The sequence below is a fragment of the Anopheles coustani genome, chromosome 2 (assembly GCF_943734705.1).
Source record: "Anopheles coustani chromosome 2, idAnoCousDA_361_x.2, whole genome shotgun sequence".
NCBI lineage: Eukaryota > Metazoa > Arthropoda > Insecta > Diptera > Culicidae > Anopheles > Anopheles coustani.
The window spans coordinates 37,151,046-37,165,841 of NC_071289.1; the positions used below are offsets into that span (position 1 = coordinate 37,151,046).

Consider the following 14,796-nt stretch of genomic DNA (forward strand, 5'->3'; position numbering starts at 1 on the left):
TTTCTTTTCTTTAAACTTGCCATGAATAAAAACGAATAAATAATCTGATTACATCGTCAAGAATGGCTCAGCCGATTTTAGCTTTTTAGCTTTAATTTTAGCTTTAAAAACAAACAAACACTCATTTTTATAAGTTTCAATTTTTTTGGGAAAAAAGCATTTATCGAGTTTTCTGGGTTTCTGGCTTTTTCTAAGAATTAACTAATCTAACTTGGATTGTTTTATTGGGCTAAAAGAAACAAATCAGCGGAAGACTTTGTTGGGATAAGTCCAATCGTTTTCGTTAGAGAAGGTAATTTTTTTTTATATGGAAAAAAGCCGTTTTTACCTAATTTTCACATTTTCCGGCTTTTCCTTGGGAATTTTCAAACTCTCTTTCTTCCTAAACCTTCCTTGGGTAAAAAGGAACAAATCATACGAAGACGTCATCAAGATTGGTCCAGCCGATTTTGAGTTTTAGCATCACGAACATACAAACATTCATTTTTATAGATATAGAGAAGAGAAGAGAAGAAGAAGAGAAGAGAAGAAGAGAAGAGAAGAAGAAGAGAAGAGAAGAAGAGATAGAGATTTAACGTGAAATGGCCGGTGAAACTAGGCAAACAGCTGCAACCGATAGAGAACTATCTTTTACATGTGATGTAAAGGGTTTCTGTTTTGTAGAAACAGAAAAAAATCACCAAACTTACCTGATTACATTGCCAAAACCTGGAATAAAAATTGTATTCCTTCCATTCTTCTGTGTGTTACTTGTGAAAAAAAAATCTATGGCTTCTATAGGAACAACTCTTGTCTCTCTTGTTGTGCCTTTAATGCTCAATGGCAAAAACTATGAAAATATAATAAAATTTTGCATAAATGCATTAAGTTCGTGTAAATCAATTATATTGGTGTATGTAAGTAGCAAAATCATATGGTTTTAATGATTTTGTAGTGATTTATAGCCTTAAGGAAATCATGTTGGTACAACCTGTAGAAAGTATGAATTTTAGAGCTTTTATATTACGGAATGGTATGGTTCATCTTTTGAACACTCCGCAAAAGATCAAAGAACATTTCAAAGAAGAGCAAATTTCTCCGTTACATTTATTTCGTCTTAGAGCTATAATTTTATTCCAATACAACTACTACAGTGGTATTAGCACCATTATGGATCCACTTACTCTATTCAAGTATCGGATGCAGAAGAACTGATCGATCGAACGCATTTTCAGATGCGTAACGGATGCGTTGAAGACCAGTTTTTTAGTTTCAATTTAAAAATGAACAAGTGTACTCTAAGCACCTTGGGGGCGTGACGTTTTGCTTTGTTATAACTATCTTGGTCATCTTAGCACTCACTAGCGTCATCTGGTGAGCGCAGCTACGTACTACTCGTAATTCCCGGTTCGAACCGGAAATGGGAGGGCCGCTAGCGCCATCTGGTGGGCTCACTAGCGTCATCTGGTGAGCGCAGACTCGTACTACTCTCATTCCCGGTTCGAACCGGAAATGGGAACGCCGCTAGCGTCATCTGGTGAGCTTTTACGAACCGGTAAACCGAACCGGGCCGGCAACGTGTCTGTACACGGATGCGCATGTGTTGGTGCGCAGAATGGAAATGTGTTCGTGGCCCGTTTCGTTCTCCGCGAGAGAAAATTGTCCTCTCTTCTCTCGACGAGAGATTGTAAAAAAAACTAAATAAGATGGTCAAAATGTCCAGCTGTTTTTCCCGCGCAGTTATCGACGGAACGTCATCAAAGCGTGTTGTGCGTTCGCGTCGCTCGTTCGTCTCGTACGGTCGCTGGCGTTTTTTTCCCTCCCGAGCAGATATAGGTGAGCGCTAGTTTAGCGTTGTTTTCCTGCGTTTTCTCGATAAGGGAAGCCGGTCAACAACACGACCCGCCTGGAAGAGTGTTGAGTGTTGAAAACAAGCTCGCTTCGGCGAATACGCAGTTGTGTTTTGTGTTTGTGTTTTGTTTTTGAAAGGGGCCCATAGTTGGCTGGTATAAATCGCAGGTGATTTCCGAACAACCGATCGAAACCCGGCGCATTTCTAGGTGCACTGAAACTGATTGTAACATAAAACTGCAAGTGGAAAAGAATATAGTTTCGGGTGGTTCTCAAACACAAACATAGAAAGTGGTCGTTCAAAGGTGCGTCTTCCGTTGCGTGTTTTGTTATTGGTTTGTGCGTGCTATCGCTCGTTGTATAATAGCTTGTGTGCGTTCTTTTTTGCAGAAAATCAAGAAAAGCAGCCCAACACATATAATTCTAGTGACACAAATCTCTGTTTCCGAAGTTTTCGTTGGCTCGCATCTCGCCATCAAGTGGTTGGCGGAGTTTTTCAGGAGGGTAAAGTGAGTTAGGAAAAAAGTTTGTGCATTTTCCGAGGCAGTGAGGGGTACTGTTGGAGAAGAAGAGAAAGCAAAAACACAATCGTAATAGTAAAGTGAACCCGCCGTGGCGTGCGTGGGTTGTTGTGCTGTGAAACCTGTGACTGGGAGGAACGTCTATGTGTCGCGTGTGTCGTGTCACGGATGATGTCGTTGGTAGAAGTTTGGAACACAAACGAAGAATCGCCAACGAAAATTCCCACTAAAGAGCAGCATCATCGGCAGCACCAGGAGCAGCAGGAGCAGCAGGAACACCAGCATTATCAAACGCACTGCATGCAGCTGGACACGATGCAGGATATCATATGCGAGGAAGAGACAGTGAGGTACGTGTCCCGTGGTTTTTTTACGGCCGGGTTCGTTCTGTGGTTCTTTGCCGCCAAAAAATCGATAATTCTGCTCCAAACTTTTCGTGTGCGATGCGTGCGTCCGCCGGGCGTAAAATTTAGCGTGCATCGCAATACCATGCAGGACTCGCTCGCTCGCTTTTTCATTCTCTCTCTCCCCAACATACACGCGAGAAGAGCAGGCGTTGGTTGGAAATTGCTTCAGCAAATTTCCTGAAATCCATTCTGAAAACAGCGGCACAGCAAAGCACTTTCGAGTGTTGGTGTCGCAGTAGTCTGGTAGAATGTTTCGGAAGGGAGAAGCAAAGGGTCTACTCTCGGTCCTGCTCTAGAAGCGCGTTGTTCTCCCCGCTTCTCTTTCCCCCCGCCGTCTGGCGGGTCTGTCTGTGCCGCACGGCTCAGCTGTACGTTGTACAGGTATCATTTTTTTCCAGCTGCTAGAGAGAAAGAGAGCGAACGACCTTATGTACACGACGCTGTTGTATATAGATAGATCAGCTCGTCGCCGACGCTTGTTACGGGTGTGTGTGTGTGTGTTGGTCCTGCTGATCCTTTTATGCGGTGTAGTATTTTTTTGTCGATTTCTTTTTCGGCTGGGCTGGGACAAAAATTGGAACACAATTCCGAGTATGGTTTTTGTCGGACGCTCTTCGCTTACTTCTCCGAAATTTGGAGACGGAATCACGTGACTCACCCGAAAGCGCGCGTTTTTGCTGCTAACGCAGTTTTTCTATAACTTTGTTCCGGGAGTAACTCGATTGTTTCAATCTCGAGTCGAAACCGACGCATCGCCACTTGAAATTAAATCAAGTTTTCGATGAAACACAGCCGGGCAATGAATGCGCGTCCCCCGGCGTACCAGCGGGAAAAGGCGAGATAGAACGATACCACCCAAGGAACAGGTAGAAAAGGACGGAGACAAAAGCTACACCCGAAGCAAAATGCGCGTCAAAATGAGAGCGTAAATGTGGAAAGTATGCGCGCGCACATACACACACACACCCATACTTGGAGCGGTTTGTTGTTTCCTTCAGCTTTTCATACTTTTTTTTGGTATGATTCTGTTCTCTTCCCATTCCGCACCGCTTAATGCTTCTTTTCGTTCTTTTCTTACGACCGATTCGTTCTTTTATGCTTCCCTTCTTGAAGCGTCCTCCCTACCGTTTCCTCCGTTCTCTACCCTCTCTTGGTTTGTGGTCCAAAAATACGTACGCTTCCTTCAAACCTTGTTCCGACTCGTCGACCAACCGCTTCTTCCACCGCTTCCTGCGTTGTTGCACTTGTGGAGAACGAGTTTCCCTTTCCGTACCGTCGAGATGATGGCGGCAGGGAGGGCTTCCTTCCTTCTTTTCCGTCGCTTTTCTTCGACGCTGCTGTTCCGCTTTCCAATCAGTTCAGAATGTCGCTTTCCTTCGTTCCAGCGGCGGGCGCATTAGAACGCCCTAGAGAGAGGAATCCATCGGGTGCAGGTTTTCGACGATGGACTTCTCCAAGACTCCGCGCTGGGCACGCCACGCCGGGTGCATCGAGATGCGTTTCGATGCATCGGTGGTGTGCAAGTGTATCTCCGTGCGTTTGTGTGTGTGCGTGTGTAATGGTCTCTGAACAAAACGAACCAACGCGCGCCCCTTCGTCCCTTGGTCGTAATCAGATGTTAACAACCATATGTTTAAGTAATTTCTTTCTCTCCCCGGTTTCCCTCTTTTTTTCCTATTACCTGTATGTGCGCGTGCGTGCGTGCGTTCTGAATTTCCTATTCTAGCGGCGCGAGCGCGGGGTTGGAGGAAAATCATCTGTGGCGTATCTCCAAGTTCTACGCCATTTTGTGTGTTGGGTTGATTGATTCGATTCCGAGGGGTTTTGGCTTTTGGGCAAACGACGCTGTCCATTGTGGACGATGATTTCTCCGTCGTACGGTGGACTTTAGGTTGGGTTTTTTTAAATTAATCTGTTTGAGACTAGGCAAAACGAAAACCATGCTCAATGCTATACAAAAATTGCATGTTGGTATCAGCTGCTGCCTGTGTGTTTTTTTTGCGGCTTAGCCTTAAAAAAAACCTAAAAACGGCTTATCATCTACACGCGATAGGAACACACGGATACGGGAAAGGGCACAACCCCCTACAGCACGCGGTCGATTGCATAACCTCTCCCGCCTTAGCACCATCTGATCGCAAATGGTCGTGGATGAAAAAGAAAAAGACCAGAATAGTCAAGAAAAACGACACGAGGGCGCTTCCGCGCCGCTTTTCTTGGGCGCTCTCGGGGGTAGGAGGAAGAAGCAAAAAAACAAAAATGCCCCATCACACAACAGCTGTGTACTGTGCCGGGGTGTTATGGTTGTTTTTATTGCCAGCACTATGGGGAAACGGTGGCCACCAGGAGTTGAAATGGCTATATCACGGGATTGTTGGATGAGAGAAAGTTCAAGGAGATGATTCCAATACTTTTTTTCAGAAATTTTAGTTAGTTTTTAAAACGAAACGTTTGGTTAAATTTTTATGTAAAAGGAAGACATTTTTGAAGCAAACATTCATTTATACTATCATGTGAAAAACCGTGATCAATGTTTATAAAGTCAAACCCTACCTTCCGCTCTGCATAAAATCTTTATCATCAAAAGTTTGTTTAGAATAATCCAAACACAATTTTGATGATTTTTTTAGAATTCAATAAATAAATTTGATTTTGTCATTGTAATGTAAGTAGTAAGCAAAAATTGTGATTTACAAAAAAAAAATAACTCCGACCGCTCATTCCCACGCTAAGCGTCCACAGTGCTGCGCACACACCGCGGGGCCGAAACGATGACGCCGTATACACACATCTATTGGAGGCGACGTTGTTTTGGTAACGAAATTACGCAGTAATTTTTATAACGCTTGCTACGTTCTCCGCGTGCGCCCCGCTGGGCTTCGTTTTTTTGCCCGGCGTCCGTTCCTGGAATCGGGGAATGTACGGTTGTTTTGTTGCCTCGGAAGACACGGTGAAGAATTTGAATGTTTTGCCTTTTCATTCGCGGGCCGGTTTCTTGGAGCCGATGGAACCTTTTTTCTGTTTATTGTTACAGCTCCCACCGCCCCCTGGCCACCCGTCCTCGTGGTATGTGTGTCAAAAATGCGACTGCCAAGCAGTTTGCTAATTCAATGAAAAAGTTGTTTTCTTTATCCCTGTTTTTTCCTAGCTGAACAAATTTTGTCGAAAAAAAAACCCGATGCCATTTTTTGTCGATTGTGATGACGCTCGGTGCCACGTTAGAATGGTTTTTAAAAAGTACGTTCTGTTGACAAGTTTTGGATAGAGAATTCTAAAATAAAATTTTATGTCTAGTTTGTGACAGTCAGCTGTTGTGCCGAAGTGCCGAATCCCATCCGACAAACCACCAGCTGTTTTTCCCCTCGCTGATTGCCTCGTTGTTGTTGTTGTAGCCTTGCCGGATCGGGGAGGGAGGAACCCCGTTAGAAGCCGCGCATCAACATTTCGACTAATTTATGATCATGTGTGCCGACGACGACGACGACGTACGACGTACGACGTTGATTCTTCGGGTGTCATGGGCGGATTGCAGGATAATCTAATGTGCCGGGAATGTTGTGCAAGATATCCCCCTTTATTCAATATTCGATCCCTACCAGCCGAATCACTTTTTTTGTTGCTCGGAATTCGTTAACTACGTGCGACCAAGTTGTATGAATTTACGTTATATTTTTTCAAACAATAGAATGAATGAATTTCTTTACTCATAAAATTACAAAAAGACATTTACTTGGAGTAGCTAATGGTGGAGTTTCCTTTCCGTAGTGGAACATCGAATGCTTTAAATGCAAAGAAAATGTTTCCCTGTTCGGTGCAATCTCAAGTAGTTTGTTTTTTAATTTTCGTCCCCGTGTTCGTCTCATAACCCTCTTTAACGAGAAAGAAATTGGTCCATGAATATTAAACTTCCCAAACACGAAGGGAAATCTTCACTTCCAATTCTAAATACACCACTACAGCTGCTTCAATACATCTTTTTTTGTTGTCTCCCTTCCGTCCCTTACGCTGGGCCATTTTTAATGCCCTTCTATACTCTAATGCAATTATGTGCATTCACAGAACACTTTCCCTTATGTACAGCGACACCGACCGGCCGAAGATGTGATCGCTTCGTTGTTGTATGCGTTTCTGTGTTTTTTTTTCTCTCCCTTTTAGAAGGAAAATACGCACGTTCCTCTTTTTCCCCGGATTCATTATGCGGCAGGGGAAGAAACAATGTGTGTAATTTGCCCGATGCATTAAAAATTAAAAACATTGTACGATGTTACGTGCGTATGTGTGTGTGTGCGTGTGTGCTTGAGTATGGCGTCCCGTCAGCGTAAAACAATTTTACGCAAAATTCAATTATCGTATCCTGGAAGAAGGAAGTCTGCTTGCCCTTGGGGTGAGAGTTTTCCGAGTTGCAGAACGGAGTGGTTGCAGGATACGAAAGGAGCCGGTAAGAACCATTCCCCCGGGGAAAGTGCTGCAGGTGTGTTGGTGCTACCCCCGTCCAAGGGAGGTGATGGTGGTGGTGCTGGTAGAAGGGATTTACATTGGCTCCGGATTGTTTTGTCAGCTGTTTCGATGCAATGATGGCTGCTTTGCATATGTTTTTCCCCGTCCTCCATATGATGCTTGTGCTTGTAGGAGAAACCGTTTGGTAAACCCTTGGTTTTTGCAACATTCGTTTTAGAGAAATTTGATTTCAAAGAAAAATTGAATTATTGAATTTTAACGAAAAAACACATTTATACAAACTTAGTAATTTTTTAAAAAGTAAGGCACTGATAATGTATTTTTCTACAATAATTTGAATGAAAGAGTTAAATCGTTCATTTTCAATTGTTTATGGTTCTAATTGTTTTTTAAAAAAATTCTCTTTTTCGAATTTGCAGTTTTTCTGTTTTTTTTTTATCGTTAATATCGTTAAGGCATGAACTTTTGTTTTTTTATAATGTTGCTTTAAATTTTGTCTCCTTTATTTCAAAAAATAGTTTTAGTTTCTATTGCGATTCATTCTATCATGCACTTTAAATCTTTTCTTGTTGTGAATTGAATTTATGTACCATTTTGTTCACACTGGAAAGAACTGTTCGAATGTCTTGCATTCGGGTTTGCCTTGTCTCACATGCGCCTCGAGATTAAAATAATAATCGCCCACTTGCGCTTATTGCTTAGAAAATATGTCCCCATCGAAACGGCCGGGATCTCGAAATAAGACATTAACTTAAAGCTCCCGCCATTCATAGTACCTCGTTTGCTAATCAGCGTACTATAATGGCTGTATCTGTTTCCCCCCCCCCCCACCCCCCACACCCGCCACCCCCCCATCCGGAGGGTAGGGACGGGAACACACACACACACACAATCTTACAGCTCCGGCTCAATCTTCTGCGAGAGTCTGCGAGAGATAGGGAACCGAAACGAAGTGCGCAAAACAGCTGACCTGAACGACGCGGCAAGAAGGCAGCCACACACCACCGGATCTGTTAGCATAAGGTTCGCTTCCACCACGGATCGATGCTCTACTGCGCTGCGGCAGGCGGTATTACAAATTCCTCCCATACTTGCATACATCTCCCCCCGGCATGTGGGGCCGCGAGGGAAGTGCTGATTGATGGATCGCAACCGGACCCCCGGATTTCAGGCCGAGGGTGGCAACGGTGGGTGGGTGGAGAGCGATGAATTGGATGGAAGTTCTCATCACCGTGAGTCAGATGTCTCGTTCTCGTCTCGAAGGGACGGCGCGCGGAGGGGAGAGGAAAAAAAAGTTACAATCCCACAATCGCACACCCACCATCACCATCACCCCCCACCCCTGTCGTTTCGCTTTCCCTCATCCGGAGGGCTTTCCGGTCTCGGCGAGATGGATGCTGACAAGCAATGGGGGAACGCAATTACTGGCGTTTGCTAAAAATAGTCTATCTCCATTCAGCGCCCCCGTAGTGGTGGTGGTGGTGGTGTCCTCCCTCCTTCCCAGCTTCCTCGGTCCATTCCCCCAGCAGCATTCGACCGGTGTTTCTCGCATCCGCCCGGGTTTGGCATGATTGTTGTCATCGTCGTAGTGTAGTAGCAGCGTGTCGCGCAAAATACTCCCTCGCACTCCTCCCCTCGCCCGGCCACGTGCCGCCTTGAACGAAGCTTTATTTACAAAACCGGGCTCAACAGCTATGCCTTGGACTCAGCTGGCGAGAAGCGGATCAACATGGCGTCGTGATCGAGGATCCACGAACGCGGGATACTTTCACTCGTTCCTCCTTATCAGACGGTGCCCTATTGTGACCACAGGCAGCACACACCAGTACACCAACACCCAGCAGTGCCGTGGCGTTATCAGTCGATGCTATTTATTTCTGCAGAACCCATGCACTCCGGTCAGCAAATGCAAATTTGGCGCCAGAAATAACTGGAAACGAAATCTCAACCATCTTCTGCTTCGCAAACTCGATTCGACATCGGCTTTGGGAAGCTGCCAAACGAGGATCGTCCGGTAGATGACGTCTTAAGGTTGTTCCTCTAATATCCGGGCGGAAGAGGCGAACGGTGTTTGGTTTTCCCCTGCAACGACCTACGATCATCGCCCCCTCAGCGTCTGGAGCTCCAGTAGGCCATTCGCCATAATACTGGGGGGGTTTGTGTAGTACGTTTGTTTGTTTTCTTGCGTATGTGTGTGCTGTACGCCAAACTGCAAAAACTCGCATAGTCTCAGCAGGCTGCAACTGCATCGGCTACGGAACGAAACTGTACAAAGTTGCCAGCAGCTCTCAAGTGCATGCGCTGTTTTTTTCTTACTACCCGGCCGGCCGGCACCCTTGGAGTTGGTGCGTTATTAGTTTTTCCCGCTCGAAATGGCTGCGTTCCACCCGCATATGGCTGATGATGATGATGGTAGTATAACTGTACAGCGGTTTCGTCGGTGCGAGGAACCGGGGAAGGGAACGGTCGTAAATCATGCTACCAGAGGGAGAACCGGTCGTTTGCGGCGCGTTGTAACTATTACACACGAATGCCTGGATTAACGTCACAAATAACAATGCAACAAAGTATGGGCCCGAGGTCCGGGTGACGCAGTTTTTCCGCAGCTCGGGAGCGCAAATCGAGTGATGCATGTTCTTCTTTGCATGGAATGCATTTAAAAAACGCGATTTACGCCACAGTGATGGGTTTAATTTGCTCGATGTTACAAATTATTGAACAAATAATTAAATCATTTTGTAATTTTTGCGTTTGTTTTATTTTTTGCTTCAATGTCTTTTCGATTTTTTTCTTTAACTATTGTATTTTAAAGCCCATGATTTGACTTCTAATATTCATCATTCAATTGGTATTGCCAGTCTTCTGCTTATTCAATTTAGTTTGATAGTCCCATGCAATCTCTTTGTTTAATACGTTCTACATTTTCAACCTGTTCCTACTTTAGTCGGTTTGCGTTATTTTTTCCAATGTTACAAATTATTGAACAAATACCTAAATCATCAGTAGACTTATTATTTCCGTCATTCAATTCATACTATTTGGCCTCAGCAATGTCTTCTGGTTATTTATTTTATTTTGTTAGTCCTTAGCAATGGCTTTGGTAAGTGCGCTTAATGTTTTCAACTTGTTCCTGCTTTTGTGGGTTTTTTTTAAATGAAATGTTCACAAAAAGGCTATAAAAGCGCCATGGTTATTTTATTATTTATTATTTTTATTATCAAATTGTTCGCCGTGTGGCTATACAAAGTCCAACTTAAAAGCTAACAGAAGGATAAACACAGACTAGAGGGGTTACAACAGGAACAGGATAGGGGTAACGAAAAAAGATTAGGAAACGGTGGACAGGAGACGAGAACGGAAGCTGACCAAGGACATGTGGTGGTCAAACAGGTGACCGACGGCGTTAAAGTCGGACAATGCACGTAGCCATGGGTCATTCTGGGCAAACAGAGTCCGACGTGTAGGAATGTGAAGAGGAGGACGGACTCGCAACCTGTAGGACGGGACGTAGAAAGGAATGGCTGCGAGAAGGCCAGGAGAGTCAATATGGCCATGTAGGATGTTAGCGATCAGCAACGAGCGAGCGTGGCAGTGGCGGTCCTTGACGCTAACCAGCCCCAGCAAACGGCACCGGACCGGGTAAGGAGGCAAGGTAGCAGAGGGGTCATTCAGGAATCGCCTAACGGCAAGACGCGTGAATTTCCTCTGCACACCCTCCAACCTATCCATCGCTGTGACGCCCGCGGGTGACCAGACAACGCAGGCATAGTCGATGATGGGGCGAACCCAGCAGCAGTACAGCGCCTTCAGGCATAGGGGGTCGCGAATTTCTGATGTCATGCGGGCGATGAGTCCCAGCAGCCTGTTGGCCCGTTCGACGACTGAGTCCAGGTGCGACCTGAATGTCAGCCTATCGTCCAGCCACACCCCCAGATCCTTGACTACAGTCACACGGGGGAGGGGCAGGCCACTGAGATGATAGTTGTGCACCAATTTGTCAGGAGAGCGACCAAAAGAGATGACACAACACTTCGCCACGCATAGCACCAGACCGTTGGCGATGCACCAAGCTGAGAAGGAATCTGCAAAGGTTTGCAGAGAGAGGGGATCACTGGACGAGGACACAGGAAGATAGAACTTGACATCGTCGGCGTACATCAAACAGCCCTCTGGTGGGAGGGCGCAGACACAATCCGAGATGAAAAGAGTGAAAAGGAGAGGACTCAGGACGCTCCCCTGAGGTACACCGGATAGGCCGATGAACGGATCGGAGAGGGACCTCCCGACCCTGACCCTGTACGTCCGATCCGATAGGAAGGACTGGAGCCAGCTCAGGAGTGCCCCCCCAAAACCCATCCGCTCGAGTTTGGCCAACAGTTATCAAATGTAAGGTTACATTTTCCCGGTCTTCTTTGTGGGTTTCAGGTTTAATCATCTACCGTTGCAACTGAATCTAGTTGAATACATGTTACTTTTTCCACACGAACTTAGTTTTCATAAAAACACAGGAAGCGAAAGATATAACTTCAACTGTTTTATTCTGATGCTCCAAGATTAATGCTGTGCTATTTTTACTTTCAATTACCTGCTACAGTCGCCCGAATTCGGTGTAATCCTAAAAAATAGTGGAAAGCATTGTTTTGCCCACTTATCCGATGGAAGCTTCGGAAAGGGAAAAAACAACATACTTGTTACAATTGTATCGTATCATACCACCTGTGCGTTCGAGGATCTACGATTGAGTGTGTTCAAAACAAAAACGGGTGGTAAACAAACCCCTCGGCCGAATGCCGACCACCCGCGTCCCACGGGTGTACGATCGATCGATAATTATAGTGTAAGCTCTCGTACACGTGTGTGTTATTGTTTGGGCAGGTGTGTGGCGCTTGTTGGAATTGTTGTGACGTTTGAAGGTCTTTTTCAAGGGAGGGTCGTATTTTTGCTTCGCGTTAGTTTCTGTTCAAAGGGCTCCGAAACACCCTAGTGAGGGTTTGTTGTTAAATACCTAGTGTCGTTGATGTTACAATTTGGTGGTTTTTAAATTATCCATTTCGCAAGCCGATTGTTTACGGGTAAAGAAATATAAATCATTAGATTAGTGGTGCTTTTGGCTGCGATGGACCTTGTTTGTGGTCGTGTTGTGCCGACCGAAAGCGAAATGCACCGCAATAACGCCCGGCACTGCATTGCATTCCAGCCGGCCCCCTTTGCCCGAGCTCGGCAACAAACCGTGCAATTGTTTTCATGCTTTCCCGCTCACTCGCTGCTCCGTCCGTTGCACTCGCTCGCCGGCCACGGGAGAGAGACCCTTTTGGCGGCAATTTGCAAAAAAAAAGAATGCAAGTATTCACACACACACACTTGCAGTGCGCCAATAATCGTTGCGCCGACGACCTTCGTGCGAATATTATCTCGTCAACAATTATTGGCAACGTCCACAACAACCTCGATTGGGGGTGCAATGATCACGCGGATGCACCGCTGTGAATGGGCGGGCGAGGAGGGGTGGGTGGTGGGTGGAGGGTCGGAAGGGCCGGAGCGACGAGTGACGAACGAGAACGCGAGCGTCCAAGACGACCACGACGAGATATATCATCGGGCGCTCGGTTTGGCGCCATGAGGTATTTTTTCCCATGGCGAATTGGAAAATAGTTCCTACACCACCTTCGCGCCTCCCCTCACCCAACACCCAGCACACCGTCTCGCACACGTTGCCGTTTTCCTTCACCCGTCAATGGAGATTAGTTTCTCGTGATTAGCTCATTGCATTCGTGCGATGGAGAGGCCGACGTTTGCTGTCGTTGTTTACGTGCGTCATGTTTAGGTTTGTTTACGGGAGGGGATTTACTTCGCCAACTGTCCCGTAAAAGATAACTGCCATTTTGAAGTCTATTGGCTGGTTGTCCGCGAGGGTAGCGACAATGACTTTTCGAATGGTGGTAGGGTAATGGATTGAGTCCAAGATCAATTGCAGTTTGTTTATGTTTAATTCTGTATAATAATTCTGGTGGCGTCATATGGTGTTAAAAAATCTCACGAGCAATTTATTATCAGTTTTTATGTTTATATTCGAATTGTAGGCTTGAAAATGCAATCTACGATGACGTGCATTTTGTGAGAATTTAAACATGCTTTTGCAAAAATTCTATGCAGGGACAAATCAAGCGTACATTAAACTCAAAAGAATGCCGCAAGAGTGTTTACATGAGCCCATACTTGTTTTTTTTTCTGCCTGGTCTTATACTAGCAAGAAACAACAAAGTGTAAAAAGGGTCAATAAACAAACCAACTATTTTAAATGACGCCTTCATCTAAAAAAGGGGTCCACATACATTTCCTAAAAAGGGCCAGATGATTAAAAGGAAACCAAAAGCCCAGGCCGGATACCGATAAACGATGATTTAATGTAAAGTTACATAAAAAGTGGTAAAGGTTAAAATATTTGAAAAAGATATTTAAACATTTTCATACATATTTTCGTTGAATGTTGATTGTTTTTTCAACGTATAACGGGAACACCTCATTCAACAAATTTAATCTTCTTTTTTGGGAAGAAAACATGAACAAATCCGATAAAAATTGAGATGTTTTTTTGTATGTAGTACTAAACTTTTCTTACGGGCCGGTATTTGCCGACCCCTGATCTGAAACGTTATGTTTAGCATCCCGCCATCCTGAGACCGCATCTGACTGGGCCTCAGTGGGAACTAATACTTCCGACTTCATTTCCCGCGCTCAGCTGTTAATCGACTCATACGGCAATCGAGGAGGCATGCAATTGTTTACATCGCTCGCGTTGTGGTGTTTATTACGAATACAATCAACTATCTCCTATCTTGATTTTTTTTTAAATAATCAACTTCATTCCTATTCCTACATCAATCTGTGCGGGGTTGAGTTCGAACTCTAGCCTGACTTGCTGGAACTATGACTGACCTTGCGGTGTTTTAGAATGAAGAATTCAGACCAGTGTAAACGTTTTTATATATAAAAGAGTTGGTATGGTTTCTCTTTTTTCAAAAAGTTTCACTCAAAGATCCCAACATTATTTCGAGTGAAATTTTTCTAAGAAAATAGAAACCACTCCTGCGTTTTGCGACGCCATTTAACACGTTTACATCATCATCTTTTTTCCAACCTTCCGGAGGAGATCCCTTCGGTTAGTTTGCGCGGTTGAACTTTGGTTACGTTTGCTTTTTTGCCGGTTACAACCGATTCCATATGGCCGTTGAGAATGTGTTTCCCCCCTCGGGGCTGCAGCCATTGTTGGTAGTTTGGAGGGTGTTGGTGTGTGAATGACGTTGGTCCTGGCGCCTCTACTCTAGAGTGGCGGGAACGACCAACAACCTGTCCCATATGGCACGCGGTACGAGAGAAAGAGCGAAGAAGATGTTAGCCATCGAGAGAACGATGATGTGGAGCGTCGTTCTAGCATATTGACTTTCTCCACCTCGGCCACGCCTCGGGGAGCCCAAAAGGACGCGGAGGTGTATAGCTGGTGCTCAACTTCCACCCCTTTTGCTTCCTTACCTCAAGGGGTGGGTAATTTTGCGCACTTTGCTCGAGTATACTTCTCCGCA

The 14,796-nt window shown here is 45.1% G+C and overlaps 1 protein-coding gene across 2 annotated transcripts in view; it reads left to right on the forward strand.

The window, feature by feature from the left end:
- Positions 1 to 1,730: 1,730 nt before the first annotated feature.
- The window catches only part of LOC131267176 (uncharacterized), a 116,777-nt gene continuing 103,711 nt past the window's right edge, over positions 1,731 to 14,796 (forward strand). The window contains exons 1-2 of one of the 2 annotated variants that reach the window (XM_058269969.1): positions 1,731 to 1,815; positions 2,221 to 2,701. In XM_058269969.1, the coding sequence (XP_058125952.1) occupies positions 2,520 to 2,701 (182 nt within the window). In that variant the 5' untranslated portion in view covers positions 1,731 to 1,815; positions 2,221 to 2,519. Of the gene's footprint in view, positions 2,136 to 2,220; positions 2,702 to 14,796 lie in introns of both variants that reach the window. The other variant, XM_058269970.1, reaches the window with a different exon arrangement.